The 19,240-nt window shown below is 33.8% G+C and overlaps 2 protein-coding genes across 3 annotated transcripts in view; both read right to left on the minus strand.

The window, feature by feature from the left end:
* The window catches only part of LOC132118538 (peptidase inhibitor 16), a 157,288-nt gene extending 143,884 nt beyond the window's left edge, over positions 1-13,404 (minus strand). The window contains exon 1 of the mRNA XM_059528447.1: positions 13,400-13,404. The gene's annotated coding sequence lies outside the window, so the exon portion shown is untranslated. The remainder of the gene's footprint in view (positions 1-13,399) is intronic.
* The window catches only part of pfkfb2a (6-phosphofructo-2-kinase/fructose-2,6-biphosphatase 2a), a 15,565-nt gene continuing 778 nt past the window's right edge, over positions 4,454-19,240 (minus strand). For both annotated transcript variants that reach the window (XM_059528446.1, XM_059528445.1), the window contains exons 3-16: positions 18,781-18,906; positions 16,195-16,291; positions 15,843-15,909; positions 14,679-14,753; positions 14,453-14,509; positions 13,751-13,875; positions 12,320-12,527; positions 10,198-10,344; positions 8,978-9,082; positions 8,237-8,366; positions 7,924-7,986; positions 7,222-7,286; positions 5,808-5,999; positions 4,454-4,850 (exon numbers count right to left, since the gene is read on the minus strand). In XM_059528446.1, coding sequence (XP_059384429.1) covers positions 5,850-5,999; positions 7,222-7,286; positions 7,924-7,986; positions 8,237-8,366; positions 8,978-9,082; positions 10,198-10,344; positions 12,320-12,527; positions 13,751-13,875; positions 14,453-14,509; positions 14,679-14,753; positions 15,843-15,909; positions 16,195-16,291; positions 18,781-18,906 — 1,415 coding nt within the window. In that variant the 3' untranslated portion in view covers positions 4,454-4,850; positions 5,808-5,849. The remainder of the gene's footprint in view (positions 4,851-5,807; positions 6,000-7,221; positions 7,287-7,923; positions 7,987-8,236; positions 8,367-8,977; positions 9,083-10,197; positions 10,345-12,319; positions 12,528-13,750; positions 13,876-14,452; positions 14,510-14,678; positions 14,754-15,842; positions 15,910-16,194; positions 16,292-18,780; positions 18,907-19,240) is intronic.

The raw sequence follows: 19,240 nt of genomic DNA on the forward strand, positions 1-19,240 counted from the left end.
GTCATTGAGACACTTTGGATTCACAGAAGTGATCTTGGCGATACAGAGGATTTTTTCAGTGGCAAACAGTTTTCCAGTCTACACCAAACATCTGATATGACTATTATTTTAACAATAATGTCTTCAATAAATCAATAAAGATAAGGCAAGCAGGCATCTGAGGTCAGGCAAGTAAAGACGTGACAAAACACATTTAAGAAAGGGTTGGTGTGATTTTGCCAAGTAAGACATGTTCCTGGATCAACATCATCGTCCAAAAATATAGATTTAACCCAATCCCTACCACTAAACCTAACCTTACCCATAATTTATTCCTAAAATCTGAGAGAAATGATATCTGATTAACAAGAGTGTACACGCACCTAACCCTAATCATAAGCCTAAAACAGATATTTCCTGAAATGTTATTCCTCAGTTCTGATTGGCTGATTGGAATGTTGTTCCAGGATCAATTAGGATGCTGATCCAGGAACATGTTGTACTTGGTGAAATCATGGTCACCCTTAAGAAAGACAAACTTTTCTCCATCTGTTGCAGGTGGAGTGCCATTTAAAGACATGATGTCACAGTTTCTGTCGTTCATCCCTGACCAATCCTTTCCATCCCCATGTTTTCAGGAACTTACTGTAGAGATGAAATGTGCAACATCTTTGATATGTTTGCAACCTTGTTTAGCCTTGATTGTATCAAATATACAGGAAATTGCAATCTGGAATATTTTTCTCAGGAAATCAACATCCTCTAATCAAGAGTACGGCCAAAAACTAAATGACAATATTTATTTTCCACCCATTTATCTGTCCTTAAAACAGTATTAACAATATTAGTGGCTCACTTAAGGTTATTTGAGGACAAGCTACAAATCTACAAAAAAGGAAACATTAGTTATCTTCTGGAGCTTTGGGAACAAAACTGTCCAGTGTTGTGTCTGTGAAGGTCAAACAACCCTCCCTATCCTCATCATGGCAGACCAGTCTGAACCAGAGCTGTTTGTGGCCACTACGAAGGAAATTAAAACATAAATCATTCCACAACTTCAACCAGCCATTAACCACAGCCAAAATTACAACAACAACAAACAAAAATAAATAAATAAAAATAAATAATAAATATATATAAATAAAATTGACTTTCTTTTCAGTGTCGTTTGTATTATTTTCACCAAAAATGCTTGGCTATATTAAACAAAAATAAATTAATAATAAGAAAAGCTTGAAAAATTAAAAAAAAGCCTGTAAACATTCCACTTACAGGTAATAATTATTATATGTAAATAAAACCATTAAAAAATGAATGACTATTATATATATATAATGAATATATATGAAGAATTTGGTTCCAAAATGTAATCAATTTTGATTAATTTGATTAAAAATGTTTCTTTACCAATAAAAAGTGGCAAGATGATAAACACTATCTTCTGTTTCAAACTTTCACATAGCATCTTTAGGTTATAATAAAATAAAAAATTTAAATCCAGATCTTGATTTTAAAAGATTTATTATAAAAAAAAGTTTTTTCCTAAAATGCAATTAATCCATGACACTTTTTTTTTCTCAAAATGCAGTAAATCCATTGAATCAATATGAAAGTAATTTTTCATATTGAGACTGTTTAAAATACATATCATAGTGGGTTGATCCACATATATAGCCTCTGAACTTGGTCAATACTAATTATATTATATCATAATCAATATATACTGGACTAAAAATACATCCATAAGTCATCGCTTCCAAAATGAATTCAACGGGTCATCTTGTTACACTATAAATTAATTACAGCAATAAAAAAAATTCATCATGAACAAGAACGTGAACTACATGATTACATTAGAGCACAGAAATTCCAAAATGTCATTTTCCTTACATTCAACTTCCAAAAGTGCATTCAGCTTTGCTATGTCACATTCATTTAGTTGACTAGTGCTATGTGCTGTATTAACAAAAACATAAATAGCACTCATAAAAACACTAACACTGACAAGCTAAACACAGTATCACGTTCATGATCGAATGCGCTTCATCTAATGTACGCGATATAGTGTAGCTTGTAAGTGATCTACGGCTCTGTGTATTACATGCATCTGAATAATTTCCATCTAAAAGCCTGTGATGGAGATTTACCGGTACTATTAATCACAGAACCAGCTTGACTGATGAGATGCTCATGACAATCACATGTAACTCTTGTTTGTTGATCACAAAGTACAAAGTAGATGAGGAAAACTAGGATGCCGATTGTATTCAAAGAGCCACCATTACTGTCTAGAGTGCGTAGAATTGCGTAGAGGTGCGCTGTGATTGGTTGTTACCATTTACAGTGCATGGAATGGTGTGCTGTGATTGGTTGTTACTTTTTACAGTGCATGAAATGGTGCGTTGTGATTGGCTGTTACTTTTTACAGTGCGTGTAATGGTGCGTTGTGATTGGCTGTTACTTTTTACAGTGCGTGTAATGGTGCGTTGTGATTGGCTGTTACTTTTTACAGTGCGTGGAATGGTGTGCGGTGATTGACTGTTACTTTTTACAGTGCATGGAATGGTGCGTTGTGATTGGCTGTTACTTTTTACAGTGCGTGTAATGGTGCGTTGTGATTGGCTGTTACTTTTTACAGTGCGTGTAATGATGCGTTGTGATTGGCTGTTACTGTTTACAGTGCATGGAATGGTGCATTGAGATTGGCTGTTACTTTTTACAGTGCATGGAATGGTGCGTTGTGATTGGCTGTTACTTTTTACAGTGCATGGAATGGTACGTTGTGATTGGCTGTTACTTTTTACAGTGCGTGTAATGGTGCGTTGTGATTGGCTGTTACTGTTTACAGTGCATGGAATGGTGCATTGTGATTGGCTGTTACCGTTTACAGTGCATGGAATGGTGCGTTGTGATTGGCTGTTACTGTTCACAGTGCATGGAATGGTGTGCTGTGATTGGCTGTTACTTTTTACAGTGCGTGGAATGGTGTGCTGTGATTGGCTGTTACTTTTTACAGTGCGTGGAATGGTGCGTTGTGATTGGTTGTTACTGTTTACAGTGCCTGGAATGGTGTGCTGTGATTGGTTGTTACTTTTTACAGTGCGTGGAATGGTGCGTTGTGATTGGTTGAGCGGATATATTGCACTCTGCAAAGAAGGGAGACTGGTGTTTGTCGTGGTTTGGGAAAAAAGTGAGAAAACATGACCTAATAACTGACAATATTAGATTTTTGCATAAAATTGCGACTTTTCAATACATATATATTACATATATATATATATATATATATATATATATATATATATATATATATATATATATATAAGTTGAGGGTATCATATAATAGTACAGTATATCAATCGTAGTAAAATAACCATTTAAAAGACAAAAAAAAAAAATATTGTACTTGCATCACATACTGATTTTATTAGATCACAAAATGTTTCTCAATAGATTAGCATGACAGATATATTTATATTTATATCTAAAACAGTGCTATAGATACTGTGATGCAATGAAACCAGAACACAAAATGTATTTTCTGTAACACATTACATTAAATTAAAGGACTTGGCTCCGAGGTAAATTAGTTTTTTTTTTGGATCCAAGTATCTGCACACACAGAGATCGATTGTATTTTTTAGGCTTTGATTTGGTTATACTTTGGTTGCGAAACAAAAGGCACTTACAGATCTGATCATGTCCGATCATGCAATCACACTCATATTTGCATTCAAATGGAATAACCAAGCTGCAAGAAGCAAGAGCAATCCAGCCATCATATTCATAACATTCAACATACTTTGTGTGTATTAAAGTCAGAAGTGTACAAATCTGACAACTTTTACTCAAATTATAATTACAAAACAATTAAAAATTCCCTTTAAAAACATCCTTCCAGATCTGATGCCAGATAAAAGCATGCATTAATAAAACTGTATCATTAAAAAGTAATCTATAATAGTAATCGGTAATCTATAATAAATGATTATAATAACACTATTAACAATAACAGTATGAGTTTCAATAATCTCAGTAGTATTAAACGCTCTTGCAGATCCATTGAAAAACCACTGAGAAGATAACTCTATAATTAATGATTCTGTGCGTGTATTTTAAGGAAACAATGAAAGGATACATTTGTTAAAGACTGAAACGAGTTTCCTCGAACAGCATAACCTACCTATGACATCATACGACCGCAAGACATTCATAAAATTCGATATGACATTCTGCACAATCATCAAAACCAGAAAGCAGAATGTTATACATGTAAAATCCATGAGAAAATAACGACAGCAAGAACATCACAGACAGTTAACAGCTAAAATCATATTTATACAAATATTTACACAATATCCAATCAAATTTGGTCTGAGTCAGTCAGTACTGAGGCAATATGAAGAAAAGAGCACAAAACAGATATTACGACAATCAAAACAAGTGTTTGAATGTTCCCTTCTTTCTTAATTCAGTGTGCTGTGTCTTTAAATATTCTAATCAGCTTAACTAGCAAAAGCCACGCCCCTTCCATCAGTCAATCTGCGCTCTAATTGGTCCCACGAGCTGTCAATCTGCAGTCAAACAGTGCGAGTGAATCTTCCCTGCATTAATTGTTGCGTGTTGTGATTTTACCGTACTTCCAAGCGCTTGTAGACGGATGAGGGTTGAGAAGAGCGGACAGAGGCGTTGCCAGCGCTGTTAATGTTACATAAAGCACTGTTCACATGTGCTGATTTTGGGCAGAACATGTGAACAGCGTCAACAGCTGAATCATGTCTGGAGAAAACGGGCGTTACACAGCTTTTTTTGTGTCGTCACTCTTGGATGGCGTCTTTCGAGTCTGAAGGGGCAAAGCAGTTCAGTGTTTCCTATAAGACAGAGCAAAAAGGTTACTTTGTTGATGTTACAACATAAATAATGCTTGAGAAACTCTTGATTAACTAGTAGAAAAACATATATATATATATATATATATATATATATATATATATATATATTAATGCTGTCATCTGATAAACAATTCACTAATTTATCTGACATTTTCTATCTATCTATCTATCTATCTATCTATCTATCTATCTATCTATCTATCTATCTATCCATCAATCACAGTTTCAAAAGCACAACAATAAACAGTGTAAACCATCTTTGCAGCTATATGTAAATAGAAATCAGTTAATTCTAAATTTTACTGTACTGTACAATATTACTGTTTTAATAATGTATCAAATAAATGGTGGGCAAAATATTCTATTTTTAAAAAAACCTTTCAAATGTTACAATTTAAAAGAAATATAAACCAGTCAAAGGTTCTTAAACATGAAGATTTTTTATGTTTTTTATGTTCACCAAGCCTGCATTAATTTGATCCAAAATACAGCAAAACAGTAACATCTTGAAATATTTTCACAAAAAAAATAAAAAAATATTAGAATGATTTCTGAAGGATCATGTGACACTCAAGACTGCAGTGATGATGCTGAAAATTCAAGATTTGATCGCAAGAAATAAATCAAATTTTAAAATATATTCAAATAGAAAGCAGTTATTCTAAATCGTAAAAATATTTGACAATATTACTGCTTTTGCTGTATTTTGGATCAAATAAATGCAGGTTTGGTGAGCAGAAGAGACTTCTTTCAAAAATGTTACTGTTCACTGTTCGACTGGTAGTGTATATGCTTCTTTTTAAAAAAAATATAATCAAATATCAATCAGCAGTTGGGTCAATACCGTGCCTGCTGTTTGTTTTATGTTGTCAGTGTGTGTTTGGAATCTAGATCTCAGTGTTGTAAATCCATTAAGAGCTCAGACACAGAACTAACCGGGCTCTCCCTCAGCTCCTCGTTCTCCTGTGCCTCTGGGAATCACGAGGTTGATAAGACAGGAACGTTTGCCAAGCGGGGCGGGTTACCGACGCTGAAGAGGCGGGGACGCTTGACTTGATCCTGACTAGACAGTGGCGTAAAGCTGTTCCTCCTCAGTAAAGTGGGCGACACTTCCTGTCTGGAGCTTCCCTGATAACACACAACGTAAGTATCAGGTACAGCATGTGGATGAAGACTCGGTCAAAAGCCATGCTTATAAAGGGACATATTTGAAGGTTTCTTGCATCATAATGTAGTTTTTCAAGACAATTGCTGTGGCTATTATAGCTCTTAGACTATATGTAAATGACATCTGTTGTGATTGGCTAACGGCTTTGCATGTGAAATAAATATGTTTGTATCATAGCGGTGACAATTTCTGAACTTAGTTTCTTAAAGCGTCTCAAAAAATACATAGCAAAAAAAAAAAATCCACATTTCACCTGACAGTTAAAAGGGGAATAAGAAATATAGTTAACACTTTACTTAAAGCCTGTATTATAAAGGTATTCATAATGTCCTTGGTAATGCATAATAATAATTTAACCAAAGTTAAAATGCATTATAATATTTGAAGGTTTACTTGAGGTGTTTTTAATGCATTATTCTTTCTAAATGAGTATATAATTAATATAATGTATTATAACTGTGGTTACAATTAATGTGATCATACAGTGCATTATGAGGTGCATTACAAGGCATAATCAATGCATTAAGATTAATTTTATGATGCATTATACAAAAAGGCCTTGAGTAAAATGTTACCAAATTATATTTTGCATTAAAAAAAATTTATTCAATGTAATTATGCTAAATTTTAATGCAACTTCCCTTCATGAGTTTCAACTATAAATCGTTTGGGGTGGATTGGAGTTGTTTAAGTCAACTTATTACATCATCAATATGTAATTTTGTTTTTTCCTAAAGAGCAAAAACCTTCTGTTTTCCATGTTATATAAGCTCTTTAAAAATCTGAGTGGAAACTATTATAAACATGTTGATGCACATTAAATTAAAGCTCAGGCTGGAGGGAAACTCCCCCTACTGCCGCCCATCAGAACATGCTGATCTCATCCTAAAACTACTCATCCAAAACAATATCCAGCCATAAGCCAAGTCTATTCTGAGACGGGACGTGAATGGCTCTGACCACAGACCGGTGGTTTGTGTTTTTCAGGCAAACGCCCACCTACAGACTCACACTGCGAAAACAGACCACTCTACCAGCCTTTAGCATCCTCTTAAAGAGTTTGATGTTGCTTCGAGGCTCTTCCTAATAAGGCACTAAATGCTTGCTAGTAATTACAGTGAAGCCTGTTTTAGCAAACGCCACAAGAACGGTTAGTCTGGTAAAGGTTATGCTTCTCCTTACGAGTGGTCTGTCCCGGTGCGTGTTCACAGCTTCGACTTTCAGGTTAAATATGTCGACTTTACAGCCTGCAACAGAAAACACAGGTGTTGAAACATATCTGAATGTTACTAGAGTACTTAAATCTCTTAAAAAACATCATAAAAACCTGTAATTACCTAGCCAACATTGTATGTATGTATGTGCATGTGTGTGAATGAATATATATATATATTCATTCACATATATTTAAGTACATTTATGAAAGTAATGCTTTAAAGCTTTTTATTAAATATATACACTTATAAACACATTTCATTTAGATTTTAAATTTAATCAAATGTAAATACATAAATATTTATACTTGAAAAAAAAATTATAATTTTATATATATATATATATATATATATATATATATTTATATATAACACACACACACACATATATATATATATATATATATATATATATAATTCAAATAAATTATTTATATGTATACAATCAAAAGTACTGCTTTAATTATTTTTATTAAATATTTAATTATAGATTTATACACATTTATTTAGATTTTAAATTTAATCTAATTTAAATACATAAATATTTATACTTGGAAAAATAAATAAATAAATAAATATATATACAGTATATATATATATATATATATATATATATATATATATATATATATATATATATATACATACATACATTTATAACGACACGTACCATAAGCCACTGGGGTTAGTTTCAGCACCGCATGCAGGGGGCACTTCAGATACGGCAAATCAGCTGTACAATACAAGCACACCACTATATGAGTAGATCTGCTGACATTATGAACACATATTTAACACAAAGCGGTCATGCATGGAAGAGTTTTGCTCAGGAACATCAACAACTTCATCTCATAGAGTTAGAAGATCTTCTTAGGACACTTATTACCTAAACACCAGCCACCAGTCTCTCGTCAGTCATCAGCCACAAGTCACAAGAGGCCTGATATGATTTGAGTGAGTGTGTGTGTGTGTGTGTGATGTACCAGCGCTCTTGTCCAGAAAGTAAGCGAGGAGACAGCGCATGACGGCCTGGTGGCAGATGACCAGCACGTTGCCTTGTCTCTCCAGCTCCATGATTACTGGCTCTAGACGCTGCACCAGATCCTGATAGGACTACAGCAACAACACGCACTGCTAGATATGAACGGTTTTCTCTTTATTTATAGTTTTCTTCAGAAAGCATGCATTAAAGACCTTTATGTTACATAAGATTTCTATTTCAAAAAGTTCTTTTAAACTTTCTTTTTCATTTAAGAATTCTGCAAATAAAACGTATCATCGTTTTCACAAAAAAATGTTTTCACCATCGATAATCAGAAATGTTTCTAATGCAGTAGATCAGAATATTAGACTGATTTCTGAAGATCATGTGACATTGAAGACTGGAGGAATGATGCTGAAAATTCAGCAGCGCATCACAGAAATAAATTACATTTTACAATATATTCTAATAGATAACAGTCATTTTAAATTGTAAAAATATTTCACAATTTTACTGTTTTTTATTGTATTTATGACCAGATAAATGCAGCCTTGGTGTGCAGAAGAGTCTTCTTTCAAAAAGTGGGAGTGAATTCTTTTGAGTTGATTCTTTTTGGTGAATCAGTCTGAATAGTTCATTAGTCAGTCAGTCATTAAAAGGTCATGAAAAGTCCTGAAGGGTTATTATTAAAATGTGGGAAGTCTAAATGGCACATCAGGTGTTATAACTGTACAGATCATACCTCTCCTCCTGGGTATCTGTAGTGGTATTTGTCCTTGTCTCTGAGAGAATATTCATCTGGATATCTTTCTTTTATCTTTTCATATGTCATTTCCTCACAGATGCCCTGACACAAAACATAAACACACGTTAAAAATAAGAATGCACAAACAGCACAAATGTTTCTCCGTCACCAATTCAGATGTGATCATTTTTTTCTGTTTGCAATATAAGCAATAGTTCACCCAAAAACAGATACTTGCTGATAATTTAGTCATCCTCAGAAGGCCATCCTAAACGTACAGTAAACGAGTTTGTTTCTTCATCGGAACAGATTTGGCGAAATGTAGCACTCCATCACTTGCTCCCCAATGGAGGCGAATGGGTGCCGTAAGAATGAGAGTCCAAACAGCTGATAAAAACATCACAAGTAATCCGCACATCACTCCAATCCATCAGTTAACGTCTTGTGAAAATGAATGATGCGTGTTTTCACTTCTGGCCAAAATCAGAGTCCATAATAACTCTTCCTCCAGTGAAAAAGTTGTCTCCTGTTCAATCAAATCCACTGATATCACTTGTTTTTTGGACTGATTTATCTTGATCTGTGCAGATTTTTCTCCTGATTACTTTTTCACTGGATAAAGCAATATTAAGGACTCGTATTTTATCCGGAAGCGATGATTTGAAATTAAAAACATCTTAATGATGAGACTTGTTTCTTATAAACACACATATGACATTAACTGATGGACTGGGGTGATGTGTGGATTATTGTGATGTTTTTATCAGCTGTTTGGACTCTCATTCTGACGGCACCCATTCACTGCAGAGCATCCTTTGTTGAGCAAGAGATGTAATGCTGCATTTTTCCAAATCTGATGAAGAAATAAACTCCTCTACATCTTGGATGACCTGAAGGTGAGAACATATTTAGTAAAATGTTCATTTTTGAGTCAACTGCTCCTTAAAAGCATTAAACATCCACCTTATTTCCCACTTATGTGGAAGCATACTTTATTACACACATGGCAAAGTGTTCCCAACTATATAGCTGAATTCATTTTGGTGTGGTAAACAAATTTAATATGACAGCCCCCCATTAAACGTCTGACTCAAATTGACTAATTGTGTGTTAATAGAAAACACCTGTGTTTCATCACAGTAAGTAATGAAGAACAGCCCAGTGTTCATATGAAGAGCAGACTGCTGCTGTAATAAAAGCAGTGGCAGGAAACTCACGGCGTCGATCTCGTTGAGTATTTTCCACTGCTCGTACGGGACGTCCAGCTCCTCGGCCGTCTGGATGGTGCGTCTGAGCTGACTGCTCCACACCTTCAGGTCTGGGATCTTCTGGTTTTCCAGGAACCCACGCAGGGCTTTAGAAAACTAACAGAGAGCGGAAAAGACATTGAGAAGCCTGCAAACATTGCTCACCCACCTGTGGTAAAGGACTGACCCAGAGCATGCTGGGAAGCAACACAGGGAGACTATGAAAGTGGCTTTTCATGTGCTTCAGTTATAAAAAAAAAACTAAAAAAAACATGACTAACAAATACAAACAACTCCGTTTTGCCATAGTTAACTAAAACTTAAAAAAAAAAAAAAGATTTAATAAATATTTTATTTATTTATTTTACAGTAAAAGAGAATATTACACATATATATTTTTTTAGTCACAGAGGAAACATTTCTAATTTACGTTCAGTTTAACTTGAAGTACTAAAATTAAATGAATTAAAAAATTATAACAATTTTGTTAAGAATATTATTTTTATGTAATAATAAGAAAAAAAACTATAAAATCTGTAGTTATACTTAAAAGAAAACTAGTAAAAATTACAAAAGCACATTAAAAAAAAATACTAAAACTTCTACTAAAATGAAAATGAAAATAAAAATAATAAGTAAAAACTTAAGTATCTCTCTCATCTGATTTAGATAAATATCCATATAAATTACATATTATATTTGACAAATTATATATATATTCAACCATGGAAAAAATGGAAATAGTGTTTTCAGAATATTTCATAGATGTGAAAATGGGCTTAAAATTGAACAAATAGCAGTAATTTGACTCAGATGAAGACAGAGATCATGTATTTGCAGTGTTGGGAAGGTTACTTTGGAAATGTAATAGGTTACAGATTACAAGTTACCCTGTTTAAAATGTAATAGTAGTGTAACTTTTTCAATTACTTTATTAAAGTAATGTAACTAATTACTTTTGAGTACTTTTTGATTACTTTCTAAATTTGTGAAAATTAAAGAATAATAAATAAAAGCATATACATCAACTTAAATACAGATATCTAATAAGCATGTGACGTATTCTGTGTAATAAACTCCTAAACATTGGTGTTTTTTGAAACTGCTGTCTCTGTATATGATGATAGTTCTCTCTCTCTCTCTCTCTCTCTCTCTCTCTCTCTCGCATTGATTACTCTGAGTCTGATCCAAACCGTTTGGCGGAGGCGCGTAGAGCGCGCGAGTCATGACTTATTAGAGATTTAATTATCAAATGGCGGATTCGCAAATGATCGCTTTAGTACATTCGGCAGGCAATTATAGGCTACAATAATGATATTAAATAGTGGGGCAAAATCGTCTGCCAGGCCACCGGGAATTGTCCCGGTTCTCCCGGTGTCCAGTCCGCGCCTGATTTCCACAGACACGCAGAATGTGCAAGTCATATATTGCATTTTTGGGGCTTTATATTCACAGACACTAGTCCATGTCATGTTTTGATTCAAGTGTACTGACCTACTTTTGATTTAGTCATCCAAAATGTGGCATATTCCGTCCGCGTTATTCCGTTTTTATGACTGGATTCTACGAACCAGACTGTATTTCCGCATCCCGGAAATTATTAGGGCGTATGTCTCAGAATAGTCAGTGCAATTTGGGAAATAAATCAGTTAAATCTGTATGTGGATGTGTGTAAATATTCAAATGTAATCCCCTTTGTAATCGTTAAAAATTTCATAAGTAACTGTAATTTAATTACTCATTTTTTCTTAGTAACTGTAACTAATTACAGTTACAATAATTTTGTAATTAAATTACGTAACGCCGTTACATGTAACTAGTTACTCCCCAACACTGTGTATTTGTGGCAGTTTTTCTGCTGATTAAGTTTAATAAAAGATGACTTTATCTTATAAATGGTTGTTGAGAGCAAAAAATGTAACTTTTTATATATAAATATTTTGTAAGATAGCGTGTTATGCTTGAGCAAAGCAGCCATTAGTTTTGGAATCAGCACCTCAAAATGAGTAAGAAACATGCACTGGATTTCCTTCATCAAGTATGATGCAGTATATGAGTGAGAGTATTCTGCCCATCGATCCATGAAGTGCACCTGTTTTCCTCTGCTGGAGAGCTCCGAGTCTCCTCCGATGCTGCCCTGGACGTTGTGTTGGCTCTCGCCGTGGCGGCACACGTAGATGGAGTGCTTCTGAACGTGAATATTCATGAGGTAGTAGACGATCTTGCTCTGGATGTAATCCTGAACGCGGTTCACCAGGAAGCGCTGGCCCACGTTGATCACCTGGATGAAGGACAGGTCCCTGAAAGAGCCCCAAAACAACCCTGAGATACCTTTACAAACTCTTATACATGGTGTGGTGGCAAAAGGATTATCTTGAATAACAGTGTTGTTGTTATTAAATGGAACTGTTAAAAATATTACGAATTAAAATAAAACTAAAATAAAATAAAGTAAAATACAAATATTGGATGGAAAAAATGTTGCCTAACTAAAATAAAATAAGTTTAAGCTGTACTTAAGTACTATGGTAAATAAACTAAAACTAAATAGTAACATAAAATGACAAAAACTATTTGAATAAAAAATACAAATTAAATATATAGTAATACAATATTAAGTAATATATATATAGTACTAAAACTAAAACAGAATTAAATGAAAACTTTAACAAAAAAAAAAAACAAAGAAAATTATAAAACAGGACAAAATTACTAAAAGTAAATTTAAAACGATTTTTTTTATTTTATATTTTTCAAAACATTAATAAATACTAAAATCATACAGAAGTAAATATTAAGCTAACCCTGTTGATTAAAACAAGAGTTAAATCTACGAATAGATTCCAGGGACATGAATGTGGGTTTTCCACTTTTTTCTGTGTAATTAAATATAGCGTCTCATAATGTTGTTTCCCTTTTTAGATCTCACATTAGTGAAGCATATAATAAAGTGTACAAACAAAGAACAGTGTAGGTGGCAAGTTGAATTAAACCGTTAAAACGTCTGGATTTTATCTGAGCACTTTCACAGCTTTTAGAGAATAAAATCTAGTGGAAGAAGTCTGAAGGGAGCTGTGTCTGTAACCATTACAATAGGTTACAATTTTCCAAGCCATAGCAGATTCTTCTATGATTAAAGCCAAAAGCCACTGCTGAGGAATCTCAGAAATGTCTAGGTCTGTCCAAAACATCTGTACAGATGTTTCAAAGACTCAAAGTTAATATTTGAAAATACACACTATTTTAACACAAACTTAGTCGATTAGAAAGTATCTAGAGGCGTTTATGATACAGTATTATCACCAAACAAAACCAAAACATGCCAGAATATTACCAAAATATATTCAGTATTGTACTGCTGGACACTGTGTGACATGACACCCCCCAATTTTTTTTTTTTTTAATTAAAAAAAGTGGGAAAAAACAATAAACAATTTTTGCTCAAAGGACAAGTTCTGCCGAATGTCTCCTCAGAGGTCACTTAACAACTAGATGAGGTTTTGAAATGAACATAAACTCATACTTGTCATGGTCATCAGGGTCTAACGGCTGATATGTGACTTTATAACACTCGATTCTCTTCAGGAAGTCCTCCATCACGCTCTCTCGGTCTCTCTCAGGATAATCAGGGCTGCAAACCTTCACATCCTGCCAGCAAATTAATGAAATGAACACGAGCCGTCCAACAATATTGACTTCATTTGGCTCATCGTCAAGATAGAAGTTTATCTATAACTTTACTTAAATAAATAAACAAGGGAAAATGTGTAGACTTTAGGTGTATAATATGTATATTTCTTTCTTTTTATATATATATATAATTTTAAAAAGATTTTTTTTTTTGCTTTTTCAAAGCTTAAATATTTCCTACAGTCTCTCGATTAAAGTGAGTTACTAAAAGCTGTAATTATAATAAAATTAAGAAGAAAAAAAAAAGATTTACATTTAGTAATTTAACTGACCCTTTATCCAAACCAACGTAGAAAATGAGGACAACAACTCAAACAACACAACTTTTAAACTTTTATTAAATTAATTAAAATTAAATAAATAAATGCATTTAGCAGTTTTTACCTAACAAGTGTTCCCTGGGAATTGAACCCACAACCTTCTGCGCTGCTAACACAATGCTCTACCACTGAGCCACAGGAACATGTTATGTTATGTAACCTCAAAAACCTCTTCTGACATAACAGCAGTGATCAATATGAACGGTGACGCTCACCAGTATGTTGGCAGCAATGACTTCTGGGTCGTCACAAAATGATTCGACAAAAAACACCTGAAAACGAAACCAAAAAGAATCCCATTAGAGACTGCAAGAGGTTTCTATTCCGGTGTCTGAAGGGTTAAACTAGGCTGACGGAGAAGCTTTATTGATCTCTGGATGCTCTGAGCACATGAAGAACTGCTAATATTTCAGTAAGAGACTGATATTAACATCCTCTGACCTTGTATGCATTTTCCTTCGCAAAACTCAGGATGAGGCTCCTTCTCTCTCTGGTTGTGTTCGTCGCATCAAAAACCTGACAAGAGAAGTGAAAATCTCTCATTATTAGAATAATTTGCTTATGTCACAAGTGCTGTTAGGTGTCATAGAAGCCTCTAAAGCATTTTAATGGATTGTAATGAGATTTATGTATTTTATGCTCTGTTCGACTGGTATAGAAATTGGTTTGGCAAATATTTATGAAATTAGGGTATTAATTAATTCATCAATTATTAATATAAATATATTATAGTTGATTAATTATTTAATATGACTATTATAGTATTCAATAATAATTTAAATCTGCTTGATTTTTATATCTTCATTCTAATAATTTTCCCACTTTTAGCATTTTTTAAATATTTCTTTTTAGCTTTCGTTTATTTTTATTTCAGTTTGCAGTATTTTTTATTTTATTTTAGTTAGTTGCCAGCACAGAATTTTAATTTCTTTTAATATTTACATTTAGATTTCATTTATTTGTATTTGCATTAGTTTTATTACACGTTTTTGACATTTAATTATTTGTAAAATATTTGTTAAATTGATGTTCATTCCAGTTTTTAGTAGTTTTAATAATTTTAGCACTTGATCTTAAACATATTTCAGTTAGTTGCTAATTGTAATATATTAATTTAAATCATAGTGATTCTATTATGAACTTTTTTTTGCCATATATATATATTTACATAGAACTTATTTATTTTTATTTTTAGAAGTTTTAATAATGTTAATATACTGCAATAAACTTTTTTCAGTTATTTGTCAATTTTATTATTGTTGAAATATATTGTGATTGTCATTTTTTTATATTTCTATTTAGCATTAATTTACTTATATTTCAGTTTTTCTTTTTTGTTTTTAGTCTATTTTTTTTCCATTCTTTTCCAAAGCGGCATTGCTAACTCTATATTTTTCATCTATTTTTATATTTTATTTCAGCTTAATTTCTACTAACAAAAACAATTGTGATAACAGTGAGCCACTGATCTGATGCAAACGATACACTTTGAAACCACTGCATATTTATTCAAGTCAAATAAAACAAAACACTCCAGCACACAAGTGATTAATATTTGAGCTAATGAAGTTTCAGTATTTGTGAAGTCTAAAGAGCAGAACTTACAGCGATCTGCCCTCCCTCCTCATTCAGATAAGATTTCACATCCTGTAGAGCCACGATGGCGCATTGTCTGTGAGAAACAACAGAAGACCAATCATCAGGACTGCCACAATCACATTAAACTCTACAGCACCAGTAGATGATGTGGACTGACACTGACTCCATTTATCAGCACCGGTTCGAGGAAACAATGTGCATCAAATCAGAATTTATCAAATCAAATAAAAGCCGTTTACTATTGTTTATTAGAAACATAGATTGATGTGAATATGACATTGTCACATAGTGCAACTCAAAACATCCTCTTGTGTCGGAGGTATTTGTGTAATGTAGGTGTAACGGTGTGGATACTCACTTCCTGATTTTCATGGCCTGTTTATTGTCGTGACGGAAGAAGTCGTAAGACTTGTATGACTGTACCGCCTCACGTCTATAAACGCCCAGATTAAAAACTGACAGAAACACACAACTGTTAGAAACTTCAGAGTGAAACATAATATATAATATTTTATAGATCCAGTGGCAATGCTAGAAACATAGAAAGGTATACAATTGTTTTGTTGTTGTTTTCTGAGATGGAATAAGAAATCGAAAAGGTAATTGGAATTTTTGTTCTTGCAATTCTGAGATTTTCTCTCATAATTCTGACTTTGCAAGTTTAAACCTTTAAAATTTCTAGTCTGCACCTGTTTTGTTTCTGCAAGGGAATTTTTTTGACTTTTGAATTTTAAATGCACGTTCAAATCACAATTCATACTCTTTCTCGCAAATGCACGTTCATATCTCACAATAACTACTCTTTCTCGCAAATGCACGTTCATACCTCACAATTCCTACTTTTTCTCGCAAATGCACGTTCATATCTCACAATTCCTACTCTTTCTGGCAAATGCACGTTCATATCTCACAATTCCTACTTTTTCTGGCAAATGCACGTTCATATCTCACAATTCCTACTCTTTCTCGCAAATGCATGTTCATATCTCACAATTCCTACTTTTTCTGGCAAATGCATGTTCATATCTCACAATTCCTACTTTTTCTGGCAAATGCATGTTCATATCTCACAATTCCTACTTTTTCTGGCAAATGCACGGTCATATCTCACAATTCCTACTTTTTCTGGCAAATGCACGGTCATATCTCACAATTCCTACTCTTTCTCGCAAATGCACGTTCATATCTCACAATTCCTACTTTTTCTCGCAAATGCAAGTTCATACCTCACAATTCCTACTTTTTCTGGCAAATGCAAGTTTATACCTCACAATTCCTACTTTTTCTGGCAAATGCAAGTTTATACCTCACAATTCCTACTTTTTCTGGCAAATGCACGGTCATATCTCACAATTCCTACTTTTTCTGGCAAATGCACGTTCATATCTCACAATTCCTACTCTTTCTCGCAAATGCACGTTCATATCTCACAATTCCTACTCTTTCTCGCAAATGCACGTTCATATCTCACAATTCCTACTTTTTCTCGCAAATGCAAGTTCATATCTCACAATTCCTACTTTTTCTCGCAAATGCAAGTTCATATCTCACAATTCCTACTTTTTCTCGCAAATGCACGGTCATATCTCACAATTCCTACTTTTTCTCGCAAATGCACGGTCATATCTCACAATTCCTACTTTTTCTCGCAAATGCACGGTCATATCTCACAATTCCTACTTTTTCTGGCAAATGCACGGTCATATCTCACAATTCCTACTTTTTCTGGCAAATGCACGGTCATATCTCACAATTCCTACTTTTTCTGGCAAATGCACGGTCATATCTCACAATTCCTACTTTTTCTGGCAAATGCACGGTCATATCTCACAATTCCTACTTTTTCTGGCAAATGCACGGTCATATCTCACAATTCCTACTCTTTCTGGCAAATGCACGTTCATATCTCACAATTCCTACTCTTTCTCGCAAATGCACGTTCATATCTCACAATTCCTACTCTTTCTCGCAAATGCACGTTCATATCTCACAATTCCTACTTTTTCTCGCAAATGCAAGTTCATACCTCACAATTCCTACTTTTTCTGGCAAATGCAAGTTTATACCTCACAATTCCTACTTTTTCTGGCAAATGCAAGTTTATACCTCACAATTCCTACTTTTTCTGGCAAATGCACGGTCATATCTCACAATTCCTACTTTTTCTGGCAAATGCACGTTCATATCTCACAATTCCTACTCTTTCTCGCAAATGCACGTTCATATCTCACAATTCCTACTCTTTCTCGCAAATGCACGTTCATATCTCACAATTCCTACTTTTTCTCGCAAATGCAAGTTCATACCTCACAATTCCTACTTTTTCTGGCAAATGCAAGTTTATACCTCACAATTCCTACTTTTTCTGGCAAATGCAAGTTTATACCTCACAATTCCTACTTTTTCTGGCAAATGCACGTTCATATTTCACAATTCCTACTTTTTCTTGCAAATGCACGTTCATATTTCACAATTCTTACTTTTTCTGGCAAATGCACGTTCATATCTCACAATAACTACTCTTTCTCGCAAATGCACATTCATATCTCACAAGAACTACTTTTTCTCGCAAATGCACGTTCCTATCTCACAATAACTACTTTTTTGCGTAAATGCACGTTCATATCTCACAATAACCACTTTTTCGTAAATGCACGTTCATATCTCACAATTCCTACTTTTTCTCTGAAAAAAATCTGAATTGTTAAATTAATAAGTGGCAAATACCTTTTTTAATTTTTTTATCCTGTGGTGGAAACAAGCTTCCTGAAAACCACATAATAGTTATAATATATTGAGTTAAAAAGTATTTACATTTATTCAGATTATTAATTCTTACTGGTTTCGTTGAAGAAATAATTTTGGGGGTTCATCCCCAGGATTAATGACATATGTAATTATAATAAGTACAGAAGTATGTTGAATTTGCTCATTGTTCTCTCACGTTTCGTGGGAACCCCGATCCAGTTGAGGTATCGCGTCAGCTTCTTAGATATGTATGTCTTTCCTCTGGCGGGAAGGCCGATCAATACGATGACAGTAGGGGAGTTTGTCATGTATGACGCCCACGCTATGAAAACAAACAAACACACACAACTCTCTTCTCAGTGCAGGACAAACCAGCATGATGATATCAGACGAACATTTTGTTCCCAGCTCATCATGTTTATACTCATAATAGTTGCAAACAGTTCAGATGTTTCTGGAAATAAGTGACTTTCATGAAGATTTTAATGAGGGCATAAAGATTTAATGCTGCTGAAGTTATTGATTTCATTTCCTTATCAATTATGCATGAGAGCAGCCTGAGGCTTCCTGTAGTTCATAACTGCGACAGCAGCTTAACAGCAAACCCATACAACCACCATGCATAGATATAATATTATTTATATATTATTATGGTA

This window comes from Carassius carassius, chromosome 37, assembly GCF_963082965.1.
Source record: "Carassius carassius chromosome 37, fCarCar2.1, whole genome shotgun sequence".
Classification (NCBI taxonomy): Eukaryota; Metazoa; Chordata; class Actinopteri; order Cypriniformes; family Cyprinidae; genus Carassius; species Carassius carassius.